This window comes from Triticum urartu, chromosome 7A (assembly GCF_056163025.1).
Source record: "Triticum urartu cultivar PI428250 chromosome 7A, HENAU_Tu73, whole genome shotgun sequence".
In the NCBI taxonomy this organism is placed as follows: Eukaryota; Viridiplantae; Streptophyta; class Magnoliopsida; order Poales; family Poaceae; genus Triticum; species Triticum urartu.
Genome location: NC_141879.1, coordinates 697,398,681 through 697,423,713, shown reverse-complemented (window position 1 = coordinate 697,423,713; position 25,033 = coordinate 697,398,681). Strand labels below are relative to the sequence as shown.

The window sequence follows — 25,033 nt, the reverse complement described above, 5'->3', positions numbered from 1 at the left end:
AGCAGTCGGGAAGTACTGTCAGTGATCAAAGGCTGAAAGAACGACGAGCTGGGAAACAAATTGCCCAGCTCGGCGAACAAGCGAAGCAATCGTGCCCCCTGCTCAAGGTGCCTAGCGATAACGTCGCGAATGATCCGAGGATGGTGCCCGGTTATAGCAATCTTGCCAATTACCTGCCCGACGATGTACATTCTGAACCCATGGAGGTGCAGATACAAAGATACGAGTACGGAAAGCCTCTCGTCAAAGATGAAAGATCTCTATCAACGATGATGCGAAGATTGCATGATTGGTACTTGAAAATCTGCAGACTCTGGGGGGAGGAGTACTTTGTATGTGAAAGTTAAAAAGGAGCATGACCTCGTTGGAATTGAACTATTGCCTGTTCCATTTGAGGAGTTCTTTCAGTTTTTCAATCAATTGGCCCTCGATAAAACAACGGTCGCTTGCTACTGTCTGTAAGTAGTACTACTTCTGTCATTAAGTCTCTCTATATAGCTCAGCTCTTTCATTGCATGTATTTATAATCATGCTCACTATATTATGCAGATTGAAGATCGCCGAATTGAAGAAAAGACAAGTCGGTGATATTGGGTTCATTAACACATATCTCATAGATGCAACTCAGGTTAAATTTCATGCCGCAGCTACCGAGGGCAACTTGCTACGATCGTTGGTAATAAATGAAAACAAAGATATAATACTCTTTCCTTACAACTTCAAGTGAGTGTTACTGTCTTGTGCGTATTCGGTTTCCCTTATATATTAGTCAAGGTTATAGTAATGTAATTGATGAGTTATGCATGCGTGTGCAGTTTCCACTATATTCTCCTAGAGATTAAGCTTGAGAAGGGATTAGTAACCGTCTTAGACTCAAGACGAAAAGATCCCCAGGACTATGCAGACATGACTCAAATACTCGAGAAGTAAGTTAAATCGATCATTATCCACCATATCAGCAACTTTGTTCATTTCCTGATATATCAAGTAATTGTTTTCTTTGTCCGGCAGGGTTTGGAGAAAATTCACCAGAAAAGCTCCGGGACTGCCGAAGGAGCTGCAATTTAGACACCCGAAAGTAAGTACTATAGTAGCATGTTCCGCGCATCTACTAGTGATTCAAGCGCTAGTTTCATCAATACCATTTGGCATTCTTACTTATCAGTTTGATTGACCTCTATTTCTTGTAAAGTGGTTGTGGCAGGAACAAGGGAATGATTTCTGTGGATACTACGTTTGCGAGTCCATCCGCCACACGACCTGTGAGCGGGGCTACACTGACGAACAATATGAAGTACGTAAATAACAACATTCACAATTTTATTTTATTACCATCATTTGTGTTGAGTTTCATTCATTCATATATATATGTATTGACCCCCTTCTTTAAATTAGATGTTTCGGAAGCGGGATGAACTCCTAGCACCAGCTCGCATGCGAGCAATTCAAGAGGAATTGGTGGCATTCTTTCTTGACCACGTGATCGCTGAAGACGGAGAATACTATGTGGACCATGAGTCCGTATGATTATATCTGTAAGAGATAATTATTGTATATATGTAGCCGGTAGTGCCGGATAGATATACGAGAACTTGTTGTTCGACCAATCTCTCGGAGAAGGAGAGGTGGTCGATATCACTTCTCTCTGTATGCATATATGTTCATGACGATCTTCTGTTTCCTTCGTTTGCTTACTAGCTAGCTAGCGTGTCTAGTCCTCTCTATACGTATGTATAGTATGTAGCGTCGACCAAGTACGGACATAAGAGAGGACACTTCTCTCTATTAATTATAGCTAGCTAACACAATATATGAAACACCTAAATTAACCCCCCAAAACCCCCAACCCCCCCTCCCCTTTCAAAAAAAAACAAAAACCCCAGCCACAGAAATGCTGACGCGTGGATGCCTATTGGTCCCGGTTGGTGCCACCAACCGGGACCAAAGGGTCTCCTGCCTGGGCTCCGCGGACAGGCCACGTGGAGGCCCATCTGTCCCGGTTCTGGATTGAACCGGGACTAAAGGGACAGGGCATTAGTACCGACCCTTTAGTCCCGGTTTCAGAACCGGGACAAAAGGCCCTTACGAACCGGGACAACAGACCCTTTTTCTACCGGTGTGTGTAGACAGGGTAGGAGTTGTGTCCTAATAGGACACTTGTATCCTAGGCCTCTCATATATATCGGGGGTAGACACACGATGTAACCTATGCCAACATAATAGCACCGGAACGCAAGGGAAGCCGGCGGCATGTGCCGGTGTCCAAGGCGACCGGGTGCAGTATTGTAGCGGTGTCATGGGGAGGAGTGCCCATAGTCAGGCCCCGGGGATGTAGCCATATCGGTGAACCTCGTTAACAAATATTGGTGTCGTGATCGTGTGATTGCTTGGTCCTCGGATGGTCAACGGTATGCCTCGGATTTATTCTAACAAGTGGTATCATGAGCTAGGTTATTTAGAGGTCGCAACTGCGTTGATCTAGAGGAGACGAAGCTAGTTTGCTGTTTATTTCGTCATGGCGGCGAATGAATCAGCGGACGGAAGGCTTGGTTGAAAAGCAATCCGAATCGGAGAAGCTGTTCGGGTAGAGTCGGCGAGATTGAAAGTTCCAGAAAATCGGAAGCACGTGCGGAAGTATTTGGGTTCGAGGTGGCAAGGATCCAAGCGTAGAGCCTGCGGCAGCAGGGAGAGGATGCGGCACGGGAGGCTCGACACGCGCGTTGGCGGGCGAGCTAGCGTGTTTTCAGGCCGATCGCTCGATGCAGGCTGGAGCTGGGCCGGATGCAGTAGCAGGCCCATGGCACTCGGATGGCCCAAACGCAGCAAGATGGGCACGCAGGCAGTCCATCAGGGAGCAGCTTTGATCGCTACATGTCTACAAAAGGAGCTTCGGTGCATGCAGGCGATATGAGATTTGTTAAAAGGAAAAGAGCAATCAGAAGTCAAAGGGCAGGATTCAGGACACGTTGCGTATTTGGTGCTGTTTGTGCTAGAAAGTACATGGAGTGCATGCATCAGGAAGATACGTGATGTGTAAGAGGAGGACTGGTGTTGGCTGTTGGATTGTGATCATATTCTCGATGGTTCTTGTATAGTTTAGATGGTGTTGGCATGATCAGCTTGCTCAGGGGACTATGACAATCGGCAGAGTTAGGTTTGCAAGTGTTTTCAGGGCCGTAGAGCATGGACGACGTGGACAAACAAATACAGAGTCGTGCGAGTCCGGATGGTTTTAGCGAGAGAAGCCATTAGGTGAGCAGCGGGTGATCGGAGAGCCACACGGCAGGAGGATAACTGGTGGGGCATGGTCGGACTGATGGCTTTTGGTTAGTTAGAACGTCCTACGAAAGAGACAACAATAAACTAGTGACGAGCGTATAAGGCTCGGAGGAGTCTGGAGCTCGTCTTACAGGTTCATGCATACACAAGGCGTCAAGCAATGTACGAATGTGCGGAGAGGACACGACGCAGGGTGGAGCATGGTTGCAGTCGGATAATTTTCGGCTGGGTCGGACTGGACTGTCAGACGAATCGACAGATATGTTGGTGAAAGCAGAAGACGGTGGTGATTTTGGTGACGACGACATAGGAGCGTCATGCTGATGGTGGCCGACTTCTGGGGCGTGGAAACACGTGGTGCAGGCTTGAGGGCTTGTGCGGTTTCGACAGACTATGGCGCGGAGTTGATTCAAGACGGTGCGCACAAGGGAGCTTGAAGTCAACAGGGCGCAGGGTAGCATGGCCAGCTACATAGAGTCATGTTGAAGGTGGAGCTGGAGTCTGATGGACGACTTCACTCTGTGCTGATGGAGGGGCTACGACGTAAATGCATGGAGAGTCGAAGCCTATTTCAGCGGGATAGCGAGAGACACGTGGATCGGACTGGGTACCAGTGGTCTGATGGAGACATGATACTCGGCATCGGTCGGTGATGATCGATGGTTCTCTGCAGTGGGGGTTGAGGCAGTGTGGGCTAGCTACCCGGGAGACTCGACCAGGACAGCAGAGGCTTGACGCGGTGATAGCGGCGAGGCGTGCGGTAAGCACGGAACACAGCGACAGACCAAGGCACCGGTGGTCAGACAAAGTGTGCAAGGGTGCTGAAGCAGTGTTACGAGTACCAGATTCAAGTTGGTGACTGGGTCTATCGGTGCTAGTTGACGGACAGGAGTTGACCGTGGAGAATCTGAGAAAGTGGCGGAAAGTCTGAAATTGTCAAAAGCTGAGAGAGTATATGGTCGTATATTCTGTGGTGTTCAGTGCGGATGACAAAGCAGAAGGAGGCGGAGTGCTATAGCTATGGGACATGTCAAAGACTATCCGGGAAAAAGGATGAGACAATTGTGAATTTGACTCAGGGTGACACAGGGCGACAGTGAAATTCCTTCAATTTTTAGACAGACGGTCAAGAAAGAGCGGTGATGTTGAGTTCAGGTAACTCTTGTATGTGACATCCAATATGTGAGTTGTTCATTTTCACGCAGATAAATTATCGGTGAGTGATGGCGTTGAACGGAAACTCCGGAAGTTGGGAGCACAAAGTAGAGTATTGAGGAACTTAATTTTGCTCGAGTATTGACTGTGAGGAAGACGAGAAGGGACTACAATTGCAGGTGGAGTCATGTGGAGTCTGGGAGTAGCAGCGGTGCTCATGGCGTATCTCAAGTCCAATGTACATGGAGGTTCGACGCACGGATGAATCCAAGATGATGGAGAATATTCGCCAAGGTGGAGTTTGTTAGAGTTGTGTCGAATATTATTGTACAAGGTAGGTTACAGTTGGACTTTGTTTTGGACTGTGTGTAGACAGGGTAGGAGTTGTGTCCTAATAGGACATTTGTATCCTAGGCCTCTCATATATATCGGGGGTAGACACACGATGTAACCTATGCCAACATAATAGCACCGGGACGCAGGGGAAGCCGACGGCATGTGCCGGTGTCCAAGGCGACCGGGTGCTGTATTGTAGTGGTGTCATGGGGAAGAGCGCCCATAGTCAGGCCCCGGGGATGTAGCCATATCGGTGAATCTCGTTAACAAATCTCGGTGTCGTGGTCATGTGATTGCTTGGTCCTCGGATGGTCAACGGTATGCCTCGGATTTATTCTAACATCACCCTCCATGGTATAACCATCAGCAGTGGCGGCTGGATTGGCTGGCGCTGGCTCCTTACGGTGGTCTCTGGCCACTATCATCTCTTCCTCGAGGTAGCGGAGGACGCGGCGGAGCGGCATGGGCTGCATCCTTAGAGACGCGGCGAGGTCGTCCTCTCGGACCCACTGTCCGTTCCGTCTTGTCAAGGCGTCAAGGACGACGACGGCCATGCCCTGTGCAGCCTCCGGGAGGAGATCGTCGTAGAAAGCGCGCCCCGCTAGGCTCACCAGGCGGTTGAACGGGCCGACGGACACGGACGTCATCTCAGCGGCGGCGGCAGGAAGTCTCATGGTAGATCCATCAAATCGTGGTTAAACCTGGTTCTGGGGAGATTGTTTATAGACGTGGCCGGGACGGCTGGACTGGACTCCTTGTTGGAAACGGGAAAGGAATTGGAGTCGGATATGCATGCATGTGCGTGTCCGACGGCCATACAAGCACCAATTCTCGGCGGCCATATTTTCTTCTCACTCCCCCTAATACTCGGATAGCCACCGTAGTGCCATCGTCCCAGCGTCACTTCCAAGTGGTCCAAAGTCCAAACCGAGGAAGCAAGCTGTGCACAAATCCGGGCGTGTCAGAGCCATAAGGTCACTGAGCTTGAGAAGTCGCCGTCGTCGTTGAGGCGCGATGCAGTACTGTTGTTGTTCTTCGTCGGCCTCGCGGTGCAATTCCTTGGTACCGCTGCCGTCGTGGCATCGATTACACGTTTCCGACGGCAATGCGAATGCTGCAGGACAGGGCCTGAAAGTGTGAGCCTTCGCTGTGTTCATCATAGTGATGGTGTCCACGTTGTTGAGAACCTTCAAGGTTGCATGCACGGCAACATGGCCGTGTTCAAGCGAGGGTCACCGGACTCAGCTGCTTGTGGCATGGAGTTGAGAGGGTTCCACCACGGGCTCCCATCGTGGAGGCATGCCGGGGATGGTGGCCGGGCTCGTAGAATGTGGGGATCGTGTGTCGCATGGCGTGGACAGGCTCACCGTGGGAGAAGACGGCGAACGTCTTTTGTATGTATTTACGCGTACTCCCTTCGTCCAAAAAAATTTGTTCCAACCTTGTCCTTCAAATGGATGTAATGTATCTAGCACTAACTTGATGCTAGATACATCCGTTTTAGGGACAACCTTTTTCGGACGGAGAAAGTATATGCTAGAGGTATAAAAAATATGCCTGTTGCTGAGCATTAGTAGATATCAGCTAACATTTTCGGCTTTCCCAAACACTGATAAGCAAAACTTTTGCATGAAACTAAGCATGTTCTTACTCTTGCTAGTTCTGATGGTCACCTGCATCGTAGGACCACACAGTAATGCCACAACGGAATATGATGTGCAAGATTTGCAAGAACAACATGCAAATATTTTCTTAATGCATCCCGAAATCTAACATATGTGTAGTGATGTGCATGTGTGCTACAATGTATGTTTCATATTTTGCTGAAGCATGACTTTAACGGAGTCCATAGTGGCTAACTCTCTTGAGATAAATGACTATTAAAGACGGTGCATACATCGGAGCTATATATATACTTGCATGTTCAATGGGAGCTAGGAAGAAATAAATATGTAATAACTTATCGGATGGCTGGTGCTGCCTAACTTTTATGATGAGTTATTGAACTGCCGTACTTTTCTTAGAAAAATAGTAAGTGTCATGAGATTATATATTCACTCCACATACAAGCAAGCTCACCGTACTTGGATTGATATTAAGATCAATGAAAAACTACACTAAAGAAACTGAATTCATTTAGGGCATTTTGACCGATCTGCTAAAAATAGTGAAGTGTCTGGTGGAGTAAAACATTAGTGGAGTATTTTTACTCTAATAAGTTTTTGCCCTACCTAACCGACCCCTTATATATAACGGAGTATTTTTTTTCATTTGCATTTCATTTTCAATCACCGAAACACATTTCTTTACTCCTTTATTTCTCATTCAACAACATTTTGATACATTGGAGTACATAATTCACCAATTCTTAGCTACGAAAGAAAGATCAAAGAAAACAAGAACCATAAATAGACATTTTAAAAGATATCCAACTTCCATAACTGCTCCCCACTAGTTGGATTAATATCTTCTTTATGTCTTCATTATTGATCTGCGGCTTCTCGAGCTTGCACAGTTGTTTCTTCTTCGATTCAGAAGATGTAGACGTTGCTTCACATCTAGTCTTATTTCTAGCCTCTATTCTAGCAATGAGTGCATGAGCATCTATAAATTTTCGTGCTATCAATAGATCGATGTAATCTTTTTCCCAATACCAAAACTTGCATCCATCCTACACATAAATTAGAGCAAACAATGAGCCAATAAGTTTAGCTGCCAGTAAGAGTTCAAACAACTTTTTGAAGCTAGACTAACAGATGATATGCCGTTGCATAATAGATTAGGGAGATACACGTAGGAGTTCAAGAGAAAAAATAAGTTTATTTGCAAGTAAGCACTATTTGTACAACATCGAGAGACTCATATCCAGATTGGGGAGCCCGCATGGCTAGTTCGGAGTTGATCGGGCCGACAGACGAAGTAATATGGCCGGCGTGGAGTTCTATAAAATACGACGGTCTCTTTCGTTCCAAATATCAAAGGCAAAATAGGCAGCAAATTAGCAATAGTGGCATTCCTTTGGTTCCCAGCGGCGACGCTGCTCCACCAATCGTTGATGGATCTGAAACACAAAGTACCGATGGGCAAAAGCGCAACATATAAGAGTACCTAAAAATCAAATATCTAAGTTTTAAAAGGTTACTACAAAGAATCAAGCACCTCGTTGTGTTGGTTAGAACTTTTTTTGCGCATTGAGCCTTTTGTAATTATTTAAATTTTAGAAATATAATTCCACAAATATGAAGAAATGGGGGTTCTTCCAATATACACAGGTTTCGAGCGCTCTTAGTACAGAAGGATTATTTCTTCTTCCTTTTTTTGCAATAAACCATTATTACGGTTCGTTTTTACACAAAGGAAAAAGAGGAAACATGTGCATCACAGCCACAAGCGCGGATAAGATGGAACAGCCCGTGCATTCCGGAGACATCACCCATGTTTCAAGGGAGAGCAATGTATCTGTGGAGACAAACTAGCCTTGTGACTAATCAGTAGACATGGGAGTTTGGAATTAAGCTCCGTGGAATGAATATACTTGGTGGATCGAAGACCGGAGCAGACCAAGGCTAGGATGAACAAGCGAAGAAATGCATGCATATGCTCACGGACTAGGGAGAGACAGAGCAGGCTGGTGCCTGTTTCGACACACCATATGCATGGGTGTTGCTTTTGCCATCTGACTCCCGCATGAGCGCGGACACGTGAACGTTGGACCGTATTTGCTGGGTTCATTACAAGACTAGCAGGATCCATACTTCGGAATCTCATGGTAGAAGAGATAAGTTGGTGGGATTGAGATGTGATGTAGGATAACGTATATATGTTTTCTATATGCACCTCTGTTACTTTTACGCTGACATAAAGATCTAGTGATAAATTAGGATATATCTGAAGAGAATGATAAATTGCCTATCTATGATCACCACATGAGAAGCGCGTGAAGCTCGCTCCTCTCCAAATCAGCGATGGGCGAGTTCAAGTAGATCTCTCAAAAAGCGCATTTGCTATGTGTCAATCACTAATAATTTTTCTTGCCCGGCAGCTATTTCCCACACCCAGACATTCAATCCAATCATTGAGTCTGTTGAAACTCGCCCACAAGATCGATCACATCAAATCACGATGAACATACGCACGCAAAAACTTTGATAGCCAAGGGCCCTTGTCGTGCCCTTCTTTTATCTTTTATTTTCTATTTTCTCCACACACGGTCACACGTACAAGTCCTAAACGGACTTGTATTACACCTTGACTCACGTAGACAATATACTACTAGGACACGGCTAACCAATTCCAATCAGACTACTACTCCGAGCCATACATGTACTACAGAAACTAGACCAACTAGTACGTAGTACTTCAATACCTGATCGCTAATTAACTTAGCTAACACTAATAAATCATTTTTAACAAGATTATCTAACAATCTCCCCCTAATCTTGATGCTCTCATCTCCTTCATGCTCTTTCTCATCTTGACCCGTTGAAGATCCGTAACTTGTTGATCCAAACTCTGACGCATGATCTGAACTACCAGCCCACACGGTCGCAACTACGCGTGCAACGTGCAAGACTGGACACATCATCAGTCTTCACGTTGTTCATCTTAACTGGTCGCTGTCCCACTACAAGCCGAGCTTAATATTCAACTGTCATATCGGTACATTGAGTATGACCCGCCTGGAAACATGCAGTGCCTCCTTGCTATGCCATGGTGTGCCACCGCCATTGCTTGGCCGTTGCCTTGCACTCGGTTCGCACCATACTCCTTGTACTTGCTTGCAGTAGATCCACTCTCCACTGGTCGCACACCTCCTCGTTTTACGATGGCTTCGCCTACCATCGTCCGCCTTCGGCATCACACCGAATCCACACTGGCCGCAACCAGGACGCTCCACGAGGACATGGACATGACTCACGAAACACCGTGCACATCGCTTGCACTCAACGAATTCAGAGACCAGCACTTGGACACGATGATGACTCACAGACACAACGATGACTGATCGTGCAAACACGCACGACTCCTTGACTCATCCGACTCCTTCGGACGACGATCTTGATGAGCTCCAGCGCCGCACTTCGGCATCACCTCTCCCGTCAACGATCTCCTTCCACCACCTTGCCAACGACAGCCTGCCGTCTCCCTCCATGTCGCTCCGTCAAACGACGATCACCAGAACCTCTTCATCGCTGCACCACCCAGCGACTTCATCGCCCGCCCCGAGGCGCTAGTAGATCGCCACCTCGGGGCAAGCACGGCTTCAACTCCCGAACCTTGCTTTAGATACCAATTGTTGAAACTCGCCCACAGGATCGATCACATCAAATCACGATGAACATGTGCACGCAAAAACTTTGATAGCCAAGGGCCCTTGTCGTGCCCTTCTTTTATCTTTTATTTTCTGTTTTCTCCACACACGGTCACACGTACAAGTCATTACACCTTGACTCACGTAGACAATATACTACTAGGACACACGGCCAACCAACTCCAATCAGACTACTACTCCGAGCCATACATGTACTACAGAAACTAGACCAACTAGTACGTAGTACTTCAATACCTGATCGCTAATTAACTTAGCTAACACTAATAAACCATCTTTAACAAGATTATCTAACAGGGTCAAAATCAACCGAAACTAAACTTCTTCCAGTCATCCGACGAAATAGGTAGTCCAATAAAAACGGGGTGATCATGTGCATTCATGCACGGCTCAAATGTCCGGAACAAATTCACGTCAACACACAACCCCATCCAGCTCGCAGGGGAGAGCTGAAGCCAAGTGTCAGCGCCGCGCTGAGGCTGCATGTGCGGCCATGTGCACGCGTCTTGTCCTTACCTCCCGAGCTCCCTCGTCTCCAACTTAATTTCCAAAGCCATTTTTGCCGGTGACCATGACAGGGGAGCCATGCGGCTCAGTGACATTAAGTTATGATCATCATACGCTTGAGACTTTGGGAGACCTCAGTTAATTAAGCAGGCTTGTGGACATGCAGGATCGTACTTGTCCAGCTTGTATCCATAGTTCCATGCCCAGCATACGACAACACACAATGATGATATGTACAGCTAAGGGCCTAAGACACAGGCAATTTGTGATAATGAGACGTTTGAGATGTGTATATATACGCTTAGTGGGCATGTGTTGTGCTGTACTCCGCACCTTATATAGCTCAACTCCCTTTCAACTTTTCGAGCCATTTATGTGTGAATATGACACGGGAGCCAGCTCACTGGTATATCATCATGCGCTTGGGAGACCTTAAGCTTGTGGACATCTCGCGTCCTAGTTGTCCAGTCTACGTTCATGCATAGCATACGACAAGACATCGTCATCATCGAAGAATATGAGCACGTCAACAGTGTCGCAATTAAATGCCATGAGCATGAGGTTCTATACTTTTGAGCTTCAAGTCGCCGACACAAGGTATACATCATGAAAAAGAGGAGCATTAATATCCAACATCATCGTAAAAATCATCCATGCATGTGTGAGAGATTATGAATCAGATAAGACGACACGTCCTATATGGCTATGGCACATGCATGTTGAATTAAGGTACTACCTTTTAAGGAATTAAGGTACTACTTAGTGACACCACATGCCAGAGACCAGTCCTATTTAAGCAGCAGGAGCGCCCATGTTTCTGCGCCAGCAAGTACGATCCTATCATCCGTCAACATTACTTCTCACAGCAAGTACATCCTGTCTCTGCTCCAGCAAAAGAGCAGACACAACCATGCAAGGTCCTAGAACCAGCACCAAGTCCTTCAAGCAGGCCTTCCTCAGGAACCTCCTCCTCAGCCTCCAGCTACAGGCACACCCGAACACGTCCTTCGGCGGCACCACTAGCCTCCGCGTGAGGAAGCGCGCCGTCATGTCCGCCGTGGACGTCGCTATGGCGACTGCGCACGGCGGTGGAGCGAGGTGGCCTAAGGCCATCTTGGCTCCGGCGTCCAGAGCGTGCAAGGTACAGAGGTGCCGGAGGATCGTGAGGAGGTGCCGCGGCTGCAAGAGGAGCTATGTTGCGGGGAGGCTCCTTAGGAGGTGGACCATCGCGCTGAGGGATGTGATACCGGGAGGCCGGCACGCCGCAGTCGACGAGGTCACCCTGCTCCGTGAGACCATGGACTACGCCGTTCACCTGCGTGCTCAGGTCGATGTGCTCCGCCGGCTCTCCGAAGCCGTGAAAAGATCCAGCTCCATGGGTCGGCCGGTACGTCAAAAGTTTTAGTTGCTTAATTCCATTTACTGCTAAGTTTCATTGTGTATGTAACTAATAGGTCGCTCAACGGCGTGCAGTGATTCCTGGTCTTAGTGTGCACTTGGAGAAAAAGAGGCATTATTTTGTATGAGGTGGTGGAGTGCCGTTGCCTTTGCAAAAAGAAAGACATGGTCTCCATGATGATTGATGCTCGGGGAGTGGTGAAAAATATATATCAGGATTTTCTCTTGTTCTTTTGGGAGGAGACGCCACCCTTGTAGTGGCACCCACTCTCTATGCAGCGGGACACGGATCAACTTGGCGAAGTGATAAATATTAGGGCAACACTCTGCGCCGGCGCACCGGCCCAAATACACGATTCTCTCTTCCTCCCTGCGTTCTCTTCTATGGAAAAACAGCCCAATGTGTCGCCATGGATGAGCACGCACTCGGCTTCGAAGCACCGCCTTGCGCATCTCGTCTGTTGCCGCCTGTCGCGGCACTCACCCTCGGTCGCCGCCCTTCGCCGCCGTCGTCTCCTGCCTTTCCCACCGGCTTCATGTGTACAGCAGCGTGCCCCCTCGTGGTTGCAGCTCCCCATGACGACGGTCGCAGCTCCGATGGTGGCGGTCGTGACTCCGGTGAAGATGGCCATAGCTCCGACGGAGATGGCCCCATGGTAGCAACTACGGTGGCGGCGTGTGGCCTTCCGGCGCTCGTGTTGGTTCCAGCAAAATCACTTACCGGTTGTAGCATTTTTTTTCATGGATGCAGCTCCATCGTGCAGATGCTCGACGGTGGTAGCTTTTTTTGTCGCTGGATGTAGCATTTTTTGTCGCCGGCTCCAGCTTTGTTTTCTTCGGTTGCAGCAAAGGGTAGCGGCCGACGTCGGGCCTCGTAGCCCATGCTCTCGCTGGGGTTCCAGCTTTTTTTTAGCCGGTTCCAGCTTTTCGTGCTGCTGGTTGCAGCTCCTGTGCCTCCATGCTCCAAGCGTCTATGACGACGATCGCCACAGTGGTAGCAAAACCGGGCGTTGGTCCCAGCATTTGGATGCCGAAGTTGTAACACTCATCAGCCTTAGGCACCCACCGTCGCCTGCCCCGTTGTGGTTGCAGCTCCGCCATGGCATCTGTCCCCGTCGCCTGCTCTATTGGTTGTAACACCACACATTGCTGGTTGCAGCTCTCCGGCAAACTAGTTGCAGCTCCCCCGCGGTGCCAGTTCCAACAAAACGACGGTGTGTCGTTGCTGCTATGGAGCAGCCGGATGCAGCCGGTGCTCGTTTTTTTAGAAAAGGAGGATGACCCCCGGCCTCTGCATTTGGGCGATGCATACGGCCACTTTATTAATTATTCTAACAAGACCTTACAAAGTAATACAACAGTAAGGCTAAAGCCGCCGTCTAAGCAACAAACTGTCGCTACACCTATCCAGTTGATGAAGGGGCGCAGATAGCCTGGGCCTAATACCAAACAGACATTGCAGCCAAACCTAACATCTAAGACCTGAGGACCCATCCAGGACGCCTGCCGGGCATGGGTCTCGCCGGTCCGGCGTGCTCTCAGAGGCCACCGCGGCCAACAGCCATCGCTCCATCTTCAGAACTGTACTGATGCATCAACCTTGCTCGGTCTAGCTATCGTCGACGCCACCACGGCGCCCAACGGTACCTCCTCCCTGCGTGCAAAAAACTGAGCACGTCGCGGTCGCCGCTCATACACCTCAGCACCATGCTGCCAAGTACCACCAGCTGACACAACTTGAAGTCTTTGGAAGATCTGTCGTGCGTAGCACCTGCCGACCAGGCATGACTCAGCGTAGCACCTGTCGGCCAGGCATGACTTGACAGCTCCACCGAAGCTCCGTGCAAGACGAAGCCGCTCCACCTCCCGCCTCTGTCTTCCGGCGCTGCTCCACAAACGATGCTCCCAAGAGAGAGACGGCACCGTAGTAGCGCCATCGTCCGATCTGGAAGACCAGATCCTAGGGTTTCACCCGAAGCAGCACGAGGGGTTGACAACAGTTACACGACGATGCCTTCATCAAGGTAAGGATGCAAAACGCCGCCATCGCCCGCCAACGGCTCGGTTTTCACCGGCAACTATGTCTCCCCGACTCATAGCCAGGACTAGCTGACGGATCTCGAGATCCGATCACCAGCCGCAGGCCGATCACTTCTGACGGAAGAGATGACCACCACCGCCGACTGCATCGATCAGAACAGATCTGACGGAGGTGCTGCCTACGCGACCACGATGCCCTCCACGCCGCCGTCGCCGATCTAAAGGCAGATGGCGCGCCGCCGCCGCCGCCGACCGCAGTGCCGCCGCCGCCCGAACAGGGCTGGTCGCCGCGCCCGCGGCCCGCGCCGCCTCCGATGCCGCCGCGCCCGCGGCCCGCGCCGCCTCCGGCGCCGCCGCGCCACAGCCATCGCTGTTGCCGATCGGATCTGAGGCACCTCCACATGATTCGGGGATCTGCACAACCCCAGATCCACGGGAGAGAGGTGATGTCCTCCGCCACTGATACGTCCATTTTGCATCATGCTTTTATATCGATATTTATTGCATTATGGGCTGTTATTTCACGTTAATTATGTCATAATACTTATGGCTATTCTCTCTTATTTTACAAGGTTTACATAAGGAGGGAAAATGCCGGCAGCTGGAATTCTGGGCTGGAAAAGGAGCAAATATTAGAGACCTATTATGCGCAACCCCAAAAGTCCTGAAACTCCATGGACTATCTTAAAATAAATAAAGAAAAATCCTCGCCAAAGATGAAGTCCAGGGGGCACACACCCTGCTCACGAGGGTGGGGGGCGCCCCCCCCTCCTAGGGCGCGCCCCCTACCTCGTGGGCCCCCTGGTGGGTCTCCGACATCCATCTTCTCCTATATGAAGTCTTTCAATGAGAAAAAAATAGGAAGGAACTTTTTGGGAAGAGACTCCACCGTCATGAGGCGGAACCTTGGCGGAACCAATCTAGAGCTCCAGCAGAGCTGTTCTGCCGGGGATACTTCCCTCCGAGAGGGGGAAATCATCACCATCGTCATCACCAACGCTCCTCTCATCGGGAGAGGGAAATCTCCATCAACATCTTCACCAGCACCATCTCATCTCCAAACCCTGGTTCATCTCTTGTATCCAATTCTTGTGTCAAAGTCCGGGATTGGTGCTAGTAGGTTGCTAGTAGTGTTGATTACTCCTTATAGTTGATGCTAGTTGGTTTATTTGGTGGAAGATCATATGTTCAGATCCTATATGCATATTATTACCCCTCTGATTATGAACATGAATATGCTTTGTGAGTAATTACGTTTGTTCCTGAGGACAAGGGAGAAGTCTTGCTATTAGTAGTCATGTGAATTTGGTATTTGTTTGATATTTTGATAAGATGTATGTTGTCTAGCCTCTAGTGGTGTTATGTGAACGTCGACTACATAACACTTCACCATTATTTGGGCCTAGAGGAAGGCATTGGGAAGTTATAAGTAGATGATGGGTTGCTAGAGTGACAGAAGTTTAAACCCTAGTTTATGCGTTGCTTCGTAAGGGGCTGATTTGGATCCATATGTTTCATGCTATGATTAGGTTTTCCTTAATACTTTGTTGTAGTTGCGGATGCTTGCAATAGAGGTTAATCATAAGTGGGATGCTTGTTCAAGTAAGAGCAGCACCCAAGCACCGGTCCACCCACATATCAAATTATCAAAGTATCAAACGCGAATCATATGAACGTGATGAAAACTAGCTTGACGATATTCCCATGTGAACTCGGGAGCGCTTTTCCTATTATAAGAGTTTGTTCTGGCTTGTCCTTTGTTACAAAAAGGATTGGGCCACCTTGCTGCACTTTATTTACTTTTGTTACTTGTTGCTCGTTACAATATATCTTGTCACAAAACTATTTGTTACCACTTATTTCAGTACTTGCAGAGAATACCTTGCTGAAAACCGCTTATCATTTCCTTCTGCTCCTCGTTGGGTTCGACACTCTTACTTATCGAAAGGACTATGATAGATCCCCTATACTTGTGGGTAATCAAGACTCTTTTCTGGCGCCATTGCCAGGGAGTGTAGCGCCTTTGGTAGGTGGAATTTGGTAAGGAAAAATTTATATAGTGTGCTGAAATTTACTGTCACTTGTTACTATGGAAAGTAATTCTCTGAGGGGCTTGTTCGGGGTATCTTCGCCCCATCTAGTAGAGCAAAGAGTTGCTCCTCAACCTACTGAACCTATTGAAAATGAAACTCCTTTTGAATTTCCTTCGGGTATGATGGAAAGACTGCTAGCTAACTCTTTTACAGGAGACGGAACAAAGCATCCTGATGAGCACTTATTATATGTGGATGAAGTTTGTGGATTATTTAAGCTTGCAGGTGTACCCGATGATGTTTCTAAGAAGAAGGTCTTCCCTTTATCTTTGAAGGAAGACGCATTGATATGGTATAGGCTATGCGATACGAGATCGTGGGACTATAAAAGATTGAAATTGGAATTTCATCAAAAGCATTACCCTATGCATCTTGTTCATCGTGATCGCAATTATATATATAATTTCTGGCCTCGCGAAGGAGAAAGCATCGCTCAAGCTTTGGGGAGGCTTAAATCAATGTTATATTCATGCCCCAATCATGAGCTCTCGAGAGAAATAATTATGCAAAGTTTTTATGCTCGGCTTTCTGAAAACAATCGCACCATGCTCGACACTTCTTGTGCTGGCTCTTTTATGATGAAGACTATTGAATTCAGATGGAATTTATTGGATAGAATTAAACGCAACTCTAAAGATTGGGACCTCGACGAAGGTAAGGAGTCAGGTATGACACCTAAGTTTGATTGTGTTAAATCTTTTATGGATACCGTATTTTCCGTAAGTTTAGCACTAAATATGGACTTGACTCCGAGATAGTAGCTTCTTTCTGCGAATCTTTTGCTACTTATGTTGATCTCCCTAAGAAGAAGTGGTTTAAATATCATCCTCCCATAGAAGTAAAAGTAGCTACACCTATTAAAGTTGAAGAAAAGACTGTCACTTATAATGATCCTATTGTTCCTACTTATGTTGAGAAACCACCTTTCCCTATTAGAGTAAAGGATCATGCTAAAGCTTCAACTGTTGTTCGTAAAAGCAATATCAAAACTTATGTACCCCCTGAGCAAGTTAAAGTAGAACCTAATATTGCTATTATTAAAGATCTCTTGTCTGATAATATTGATGGGCATGTTATTCAGTTCAACGTTGAAACTTCTAGAATTGCTAAACCATGTGATAGAGATAAACATAGACCTGTGGTAGGCGTGCCTGTTATTTCTGTTAAAATAGGAGATCATTGTTATCATGGCTTATGTGATATGGGTGCTAGTGCTAGTGTTATATCTTATGACTTGTATAAAGAAATCAAGTATGAAATTGCACCTGCTGAGTTAGAAGAAATTGATGTCACAATTAAACTTGCTAATAGAGATACTATTTCACCTGTGGGAATTGTTAGAGATGTTGAAGTCTTGTGTGAGAAAATCAAATATCCTGCTGATTTTCTTGTTCTCAGTTCTCCACAAGATAGCTTTTGTCCCATTATATTTGGTAGACCCTTCTTGAACACTGTTAATGCTAAGATAGATTGCGAAAAGAATGTTGTTACTATTGGCTTGGATGATATGGTTCATGAGTTTAATTTCTCTAAATTTAGTAAACAACATCGTGAGGAAGAATTGCCTAGTAAGGATGATATTATTGGTCTTGCTTCTATTGCCGTACCTCCTAGTGATCCTTTAGAATACTATTTGCTAGACCATGAAAATGACATGTTCATGAATGAAAGAAGGGAAATAGATGAAGTATTCTTTAAACAGGAACCTATTCTGCAACACAATTTGCCTGTTGAAATTTTAGGGGATCCCCCTCCACCCAAGGGTGATCCCGTGTTTGAGCTTAAACCGTTGCCTGATAATCTTCAATATGCTTATCTTGATGAAAAGAAGATATATCCTGTTATTATTAGTGCTAACCTTTCAGAGCATGAAGAAGAAAGATTATTGAAAACTCTGAAGAAGCACCGTGCTGCTATTGGATACACTCTTGATGATCTTAAGGGCATTAGTCCCACCCTATGTCAACGTAAAATAAACTTGGAAGCAGATGCCAAACCAGTTCATGATCCTCAACAACGTCTGAATCCTAAAATGAAAGAAGTAGTAAGAAAAGAAATACTCAAGCTTCTGGAGGCAGGTATAATTTATCCCGTTGCTGATAGTCAGTGGGTAAGTTCTGTTCATTGTGTCCCTAAGAAGGGAGGTATTACTGTTGTTCCGAATGATAAAGATGAATTGATTCCACAAAGAATTATTACAGGTTATAGGATGGTAACTGATTTCCGCAAATTAAACAAAGCTACTAAGAAAGATCATTACCCCTTACCTTTTATTGATCAAATGCTAGAAAGATTATGCAAACACACACACTACTTCTTCCTAGATGGTTATTCTGGTTTCTCTCAAATACCTGTGTCGGCTAGAGATCAATCAAAGACTACTTTTACATGCCCTTTTGGTACTTTTGCTTATAGACGTATGCATTTTGGTTTATGTAATGCACCTGCTACCTTTCAAAGATGCATGATGGCTATATTCTTTGACTTATGTGAAAAGATTTGTGAGGTTTTCATGGACGATTTTTCCGTCTATGGTTCCTCTTTTGATGATTGCTTGAGCAATCTTGATCGAGTTTTGCAGAGATGTGAAGAAACTAATCTTGTCTTGAATTGGGAAAAGTGCCACTTTATGGTTAATGAAGGTATTGTTTTGGGACACAAGGTTTCTGAAAGAGGTATTGAAGTTGATAAAGCCAAGGTTGATTCTATTGAAAAGATGCCATGTCCCAAGGACGTCAGAGGTATAAGAAGTTTCCTTGGTCACGCTGGATTTTATAGGAGGTTCATTAAGGACTTCTCAAAAATTTCTCAGCCTCTGACTAATTTATTGCAAAAAGATATACCATTTGTCTTTGATGATGATTGTGTAGAAGCATTTGAAATACTTAAGAAAGCATTAGTCTCTGCACCTGTTGTTCAGCCACCTGATTGGAATTTACCCTTTGAAATTATGTGTGATGCTAGTGATTATGCTGTAGGTGTTGTTCTAGGGCATAGAGTTGATAAGAAATTAAATGTTATCCATTATGCTAGTAAGACTCTAGACAATGCTCAAAGAAATTATGCTACTACTGAAAAAGAACTTTTAGCAGTTGTATTTGCTTGTGATAAGTTCAGACCCTATATTGTTGATTCTAAAGTAACTATTCACACTGATCATGCTGCTATTAAATATCTTATGGAAAAGAAAGATGCTAAACCTAGACTTATTAGGTGGGTTCTCTTGCTACAAGAATTTGATTTGCATATCGTTGATAGAAAAGGAGCTGAGAACCCCGTTGCAGATAACTTATCTAGGTTAGAAAATGTTCTTCATGACCCACTACCTATTAATGATAGCTTTCCTGACGAACAATTAAATGCTATAAGTACTTCTCGTAGTACTCCTTGGTATGCTGATTAGGCTAATTATATTGTTGCTAAATTTATACCACCGAGCTTCACATACCAACAAAAGAAAAAGTTTTTCTATGATTTACGACATTACTTTTGGGATTACCCACATCTTTATAAAGAAGGAGTAGATGGTGTTATTAGATGTTGTGTACCTGAGCATAAACATGAACAGATCCTTGCTACCTCTTGAGCTTGTGTTGGATTTCCCCAAAGAGGAAAGGATGATGCAGCAGAGTAGCGTAAGTATTTCCCTCAGTTTTTGGGAACCAAGGTATCAATCCAGTAGGAGGCCACGCTTAAGTCCCTCATACCTGCACAAAATGATAGCTACTCGCAACCAACGTGATTAGGGGTTGTCAATCCCTTCACGGTCACTTACGAGAGTGAGATCTGACAGATATAATATTTTTGGTATTTTTGGTATAGAGATGCAAAGTGAAAAGTAAAAGGCAAAGTAAAAAAGCAAAGCAAGATTAAAGTGATGGAGATTGATATGATGAGAATAGACCCGGGGGCCATAGGTTTCACTAGTGGCTTCTCTCAAGAGCATAAGTATTCTACGGTGGGTGAACAAATTACTGTTGAGCAATTGACAGAATTGAGCATAGTTATGAGAATATCTAGGCATGATCATGTATATAGGCATCACGTCTGTGACAAGTAGATTGAAACTATTCTGCATCTACTACTATTACTCCACTCATCGACCGCTATCCAGCATGCATCTAGAGTATTAAGTTAAAAACAGAGTAACACTTTAAGCAAGATGACATGATGTAGAGAGATAAATTCATGCAATATGAAATAAACCCCATCTTGTTATCCTCGATGGCAATGATACAATACGTGCCTTGCTGCCCCTTCTGTCACTGGGAAAGGACACCGCAAGATCGAACCCAAAGCTAAGCACTTCTCCCATGGCAAGAACTACCAATCTAGTTGGCCAAACCAAACGGATAATTCGAAGAGACTTGCAAAGATAACCAATCATACATAAAAGAATTCAGAGAAGATTCAAATATTATTCATAGATAGACTTGATCATAAATCCACAATTCATCGGTCTCAACAAACACACCGCAAAAAGAAGAAGATTACATCGAATAAATCTCCACAAGAGAGGGGGAGAACATTGTATTGAGATCCAAAAAGAGAGAAGAAGCCTTCTAGCTAATAACTATGGACCCGAAGGTCTGAGGTAAACTACTCACACTTCATCGGAGAGGCTATGATGATGTAGAAGCCCTCCGTGATGACGGCCCTCTCCGGCGGAGCTCCAGAATAGGCCCCAAGATGGGATCTCGTGGATACAGAAAGTTGCAGCGATGGAATTAGGTTTTTGACTCCGTATCTGTTCGTTTGGGGGTACGTGGGTATATATAGAAGGAAGAAGTACGTCGGTGGAGCTTCGGTGGGCCCACGAGGGTGGGGGCGCGCCTGGGGGTGTAGGGCGCACCCCCCTACCTCATGCCCACCTCGAAGCTTCCTTGGCGTAGGGTCCAAGTCTCCTGGGTCATATTCGGGAAGAAAATCACGTTCCAGAAAGGATTATTCTGTTTGGACTCCGTTTGATATTCCTTTTCTTCGAAACACTGAAATAGGCAAAAAAACAGCAATTCTGGGCTGGGCCTCCGGTTAATAGATTAGTCCCAAAAATAATATAAAAGTGGAAAATAAAGCCCAATATAGTCCAAAACAGTAGATAATATAGCATGGAGCAATAAAAAATTATAGATACGTTGGAGACGTATCAGGCATCCCCAAGCTTAATTCTTGCTCGTCCTCAAGTAGGTAAATGATAAAAAGAGAATTTTTGATGCGGAGTGCTACTTGGCATAATTTCAATGCAAAAATTCTTAATTGTGGTATGAATATTCAGATTTGAAAGATTCAAGACAAAAGTTCATATTGACATAAAGAATAATAATACTTCAAGCATACTAATAAAGCAATTATGTCTTCTCAAAATAACATGGCCAAAGAAAGTTATCCCTACAAAATCATATAGTCTGTCTATGCTCTATCTTCACCACACAAAGTATTTAAATCATGCACAACCCCGATGACAAGCCAAGCAATTGTTTCATACTCTAACTTTTTCAAAACCTTTTCAATCTTCACGCAATACATGAGCGTGAGCCATGGATATAACACTTATAGGTGGAATAGAATGGTGGTTGTGGAGAAGACCAAAAAGAGGGGAAGATAGTCTCACATCAACTAGGTGTATCAACGGGCTATGGAGATGCCCATCAATAGATATCAATGTGAGTGAGTAGGGATTGCCATGCAACGGATGCACTAGAGCTATAAGTATATGAAAGCTTATCAAAAGAAACTAAGTGGGTGTGCATCCAACTTGCTTGCTCACGAAGACCTAGGGCAATTTTGAGGAAGCCCATCATTGGAATATACATGCCAAGTTATATAATGAAAAATTCCCACTAGTATATGAAAGTGACATAACGAGAGACTCTCTATCATGAAGATCACGGTGCTACTTTGAAGCACAAGTGTGGTAAAAGAATAGTAACATTGTCCCTTCTCTCTTTTTCTCTCATTTTTTTATTTGGGCCTTTTCCCTTTTTTATGGCCTCCTTTTTTTCGTCCGGAGTCTCATCCCGACTTATGGGGGAATCATAGTCTCCATCATTCTTTTATTTTTCTTACAACTCAAAAATTACAACTAGATACTTAGAACAAATATGACTATATGAATGCCTCCGGCGGTGTACCGGGATATGCAATGAATCAAGAGTGACATGTATGAAATAATTATGAATGGTGGCTTTGCCACAAATACGATGTCAACAACATGATCATGCTAGCAATATGACAATGATGGAGCATGTCATGATAAACGGAGCGGTGGAAAGTTGCATGGCAATATATGTCGGAATGGCTATGGAAATGCCATGATAGGTAGGTATGGTGGCTGTTTTGAGGAAGGTATATGGTGGGTGTATGATACCGGCGAAAGGTGCGCGGTATTAGAGAGGCTAGCAATGGTGGAAGGATGGGAAAAAGTGCGTAAAATCCATGGACCCAACATTAGTCATAAAGAACTCATACACTTATTGCAAAAATCTAGAAGTTATCAAAGCAAAGTATTACGCGCATGCTCCTAGGGGGATAGATTGGTAGGAAAAGACCATTGCTCGTCCCCGACCGCCACTCATAAGGAAGACAATCAATAAATAAATCATGCTCCGACTTCATCACATAACGGTTCACCATACGTGCATGCTACAGGAATCACAAACTTTAACACAAGTATTCTTTAAATTCACAACTACTAAACTAGCATGACTTAATATTATCACCTCCATATCTCAAAACAATTATCATGCTTCAATCTTTTCTTAGTATTCAACGCACTCAAAAGAAAGTTTCACAAATCTTGAATACCAAACATATTATTATTAAGCAAATTACCATGCTATTAAGACTCAAAATAATTTAAGTGAAGAATGAGAGATCAATAGTTTCTTTAAAACAAACCACCACCGTGCTCTAAAAGATCTAAGTGAAGCACATAGAGCAAAATTATAACGCTCAAAAGATATAAGTGAAGCACATAGAGCAAAACTACATAGCTCAAAAGATATAAGTGAAGCACATAGAGTATTCTATCAAGTTCCAATTCATGTATGGCTCTCTCAAAACATGTGTACAGCAAGGATTATTGTGGCACACTAACAAACAAAGACACAAATAATACAAGACGCTCCAAGCAAAACACATATCATGTTGGTGAATAAAAATATAGCTCCAAGTAAATTACCGATGGAAGTGGACGAAAGAGGGGATGCCTTCCGGGGCATCCCCAAGCTTTGACTTTTTGGTGTGCTTATATTATCTTGGGGGTGCCATGGGCATCCCCAAGCTTACGCTCTTGCCACTCCTTGTTCCATAATCCATCAAAAGAATTCACCCAAAACTTGAAAACTTCACAACACAAAACTCAATAGAAATCTCGTGAGCTCCGTTAGAGAAAGAAAACAAAAGACCACTTCAAGGTACTGTAATGAACTCATTCTTTATTTATATTGGTGTTAAACCTACTGTATTCCAACTTCTTTATGGATTATAAACTATTTTACTAACCATAGATTCATCAAAATAAGCAAACAACACACGAAAAACAGAATCTGTCAAAAACAGAACAGTCTGTAGTAATCTGTAACTAACGCAAACTTCTGGTACTCCAAAAAACTACCAAAATTATACAACCTAGACAATTTGTTTATTTATCAGCAGCAATTGGAATCAGTATTTTATGACGTTCTGATGATTTTTAATAATTCGGGCACTGAACGCAAAGTTTCTGGAAATTACAGCAAGATCAAATAACTATCATCCAAGAAGATCCAATAGGTCTAGCTTGGCACAAACACTAATTAAAACACAAAACCACATCCAAACAGAAGGTAGATGGGTTATTTATTCCCTAACAGAAGAAAAACACACAAAAAAACTAAGAATAAAATTGGGTTGCCTCCCAACAAGAGCTATCGTTTAATGCCCCTAGCTAGGCATAAAAGCGAGGATAGATCTAGGTATTGCCATCTTTGGAAGGCAATTCATAAGTGGCTCTCATGATAGTTTCATATGGAAATTTTATTTTCTTTCTTGGAAAGTGTTCCATGCCCTTTTTAATGGAAATTGGAATCTAATATTCCCTTCCTTCATATCAATAATCGCACCAACCGTTCTAAGGAAAGGTCTACCAAGAATAATAGGGCAAGAAGGATTGCAATCTATAACAAGAACAATGAAATCTACGGGCACATAATTCCTATTTGCAACAATAAGAACATCATTAATCCTTTCCATAGGTTTTTTAATAGTAGAATCCGCGAGATGTAAGTTTAAAGAGGAATCATCAAGATCGCAGAAATCTAGCAAATCACACAAAGTTTTGGGGATAGTGGAGACAGTAGCACCCAAATCACACAAAGCATAAAACTCATGATTTTTAATTTTAATTTTAATAGTTGGTTCCCACTCATCATAGAGTTTTCTAGGGATAGAGACTTTCAACCTAAGTTTTTCTTCATAAGATTGCATCAAGGCATCAACAATATGTTCAGTGAAGGCGTTCTTTTGACTATAAGCATGAGGAGAATTTAGCACGGATTGCAACAAGGAAACACAATCAATCAAAGAGCAACTTCATAATTAAATTCCTTGAAATCCAAAATAGTGGGTTTAGCAACATCTAGATTTTTATTTCTTTCAATCCCACTTTCATCAATTTCATCATAAAGATCTAAATACTCCGAATTTTTAGAACACCTTCTAGGTAAAGGAAGATCATATTCAGTTTCATCAAGATTCATATTGCAAAACAAAGATTTGATAGGGAACACATCTGTTCACACACGAACACGTCACCGTGTACCTCCAACGCCGAGGGTGATGCACCGCAGCTCACGTCGAAGGAGACCCGGCCGGAAGCGCTGTACGCAGGCAATCCGGCGGGCGCTTTTAAGACCCG

At 44.7% G+C, this 25,033-nt stretch overlaps 2 protein-coding genes across 2 annotated transcripts in view; one reads left to right on the top strand and one right to left on the bottom strand.

Annotated features, from left to right (window-relative positions):
* LOC147961721 (transcription factor efuD-like) overlaps positions 1-5,417 on the bottom strand; it is a 46,993-nt gene extending 41,576 nt beyond the window's left edge. The window contains exon 1 of the mRNA XM_087533914.1: positions 5,112-5,417. Coding sequence (XP_087390040.1) covers positions 5,112-5,417 — 306 coding nt within the window. The remainder of the gene's footprint in view (positions 1-5,111) is intronic.
* Positions 5,418-11,392: 5,975 nt separating this feature from the next.
* On the top strand, positions 11,393-12,859 carry LOC147961720 (transcription factor IBH1-like 1). Its single transcript, XM_087536921.1, has 2 exons — positions 11,393-11,993; positions 12,080-12,859. The coding sequence occupies exons 1-2, from the start codon at positions 11,418-11,420 to the stop codon at positions 12,080-12,082; spliced, it is 579 nt and encodes a 192-aa protein (XP_087393047.1). The 5' UTR covers positions 11,393-11,417; the 3' UTR covers positions 12,083-12,859.
* Positions 12,860-25,033: the final 12,174 nt, after the last annotated feature.

Excerpts from the sequence above, each read along its gene's own strand:
- LOC147961720 (XM_087536921.1), top strand. The coding sequence starts at position 11,418 with ATGTTTCTGCGCCAGCAAGTACGATCCTATCATCCGTCAACATTACTT.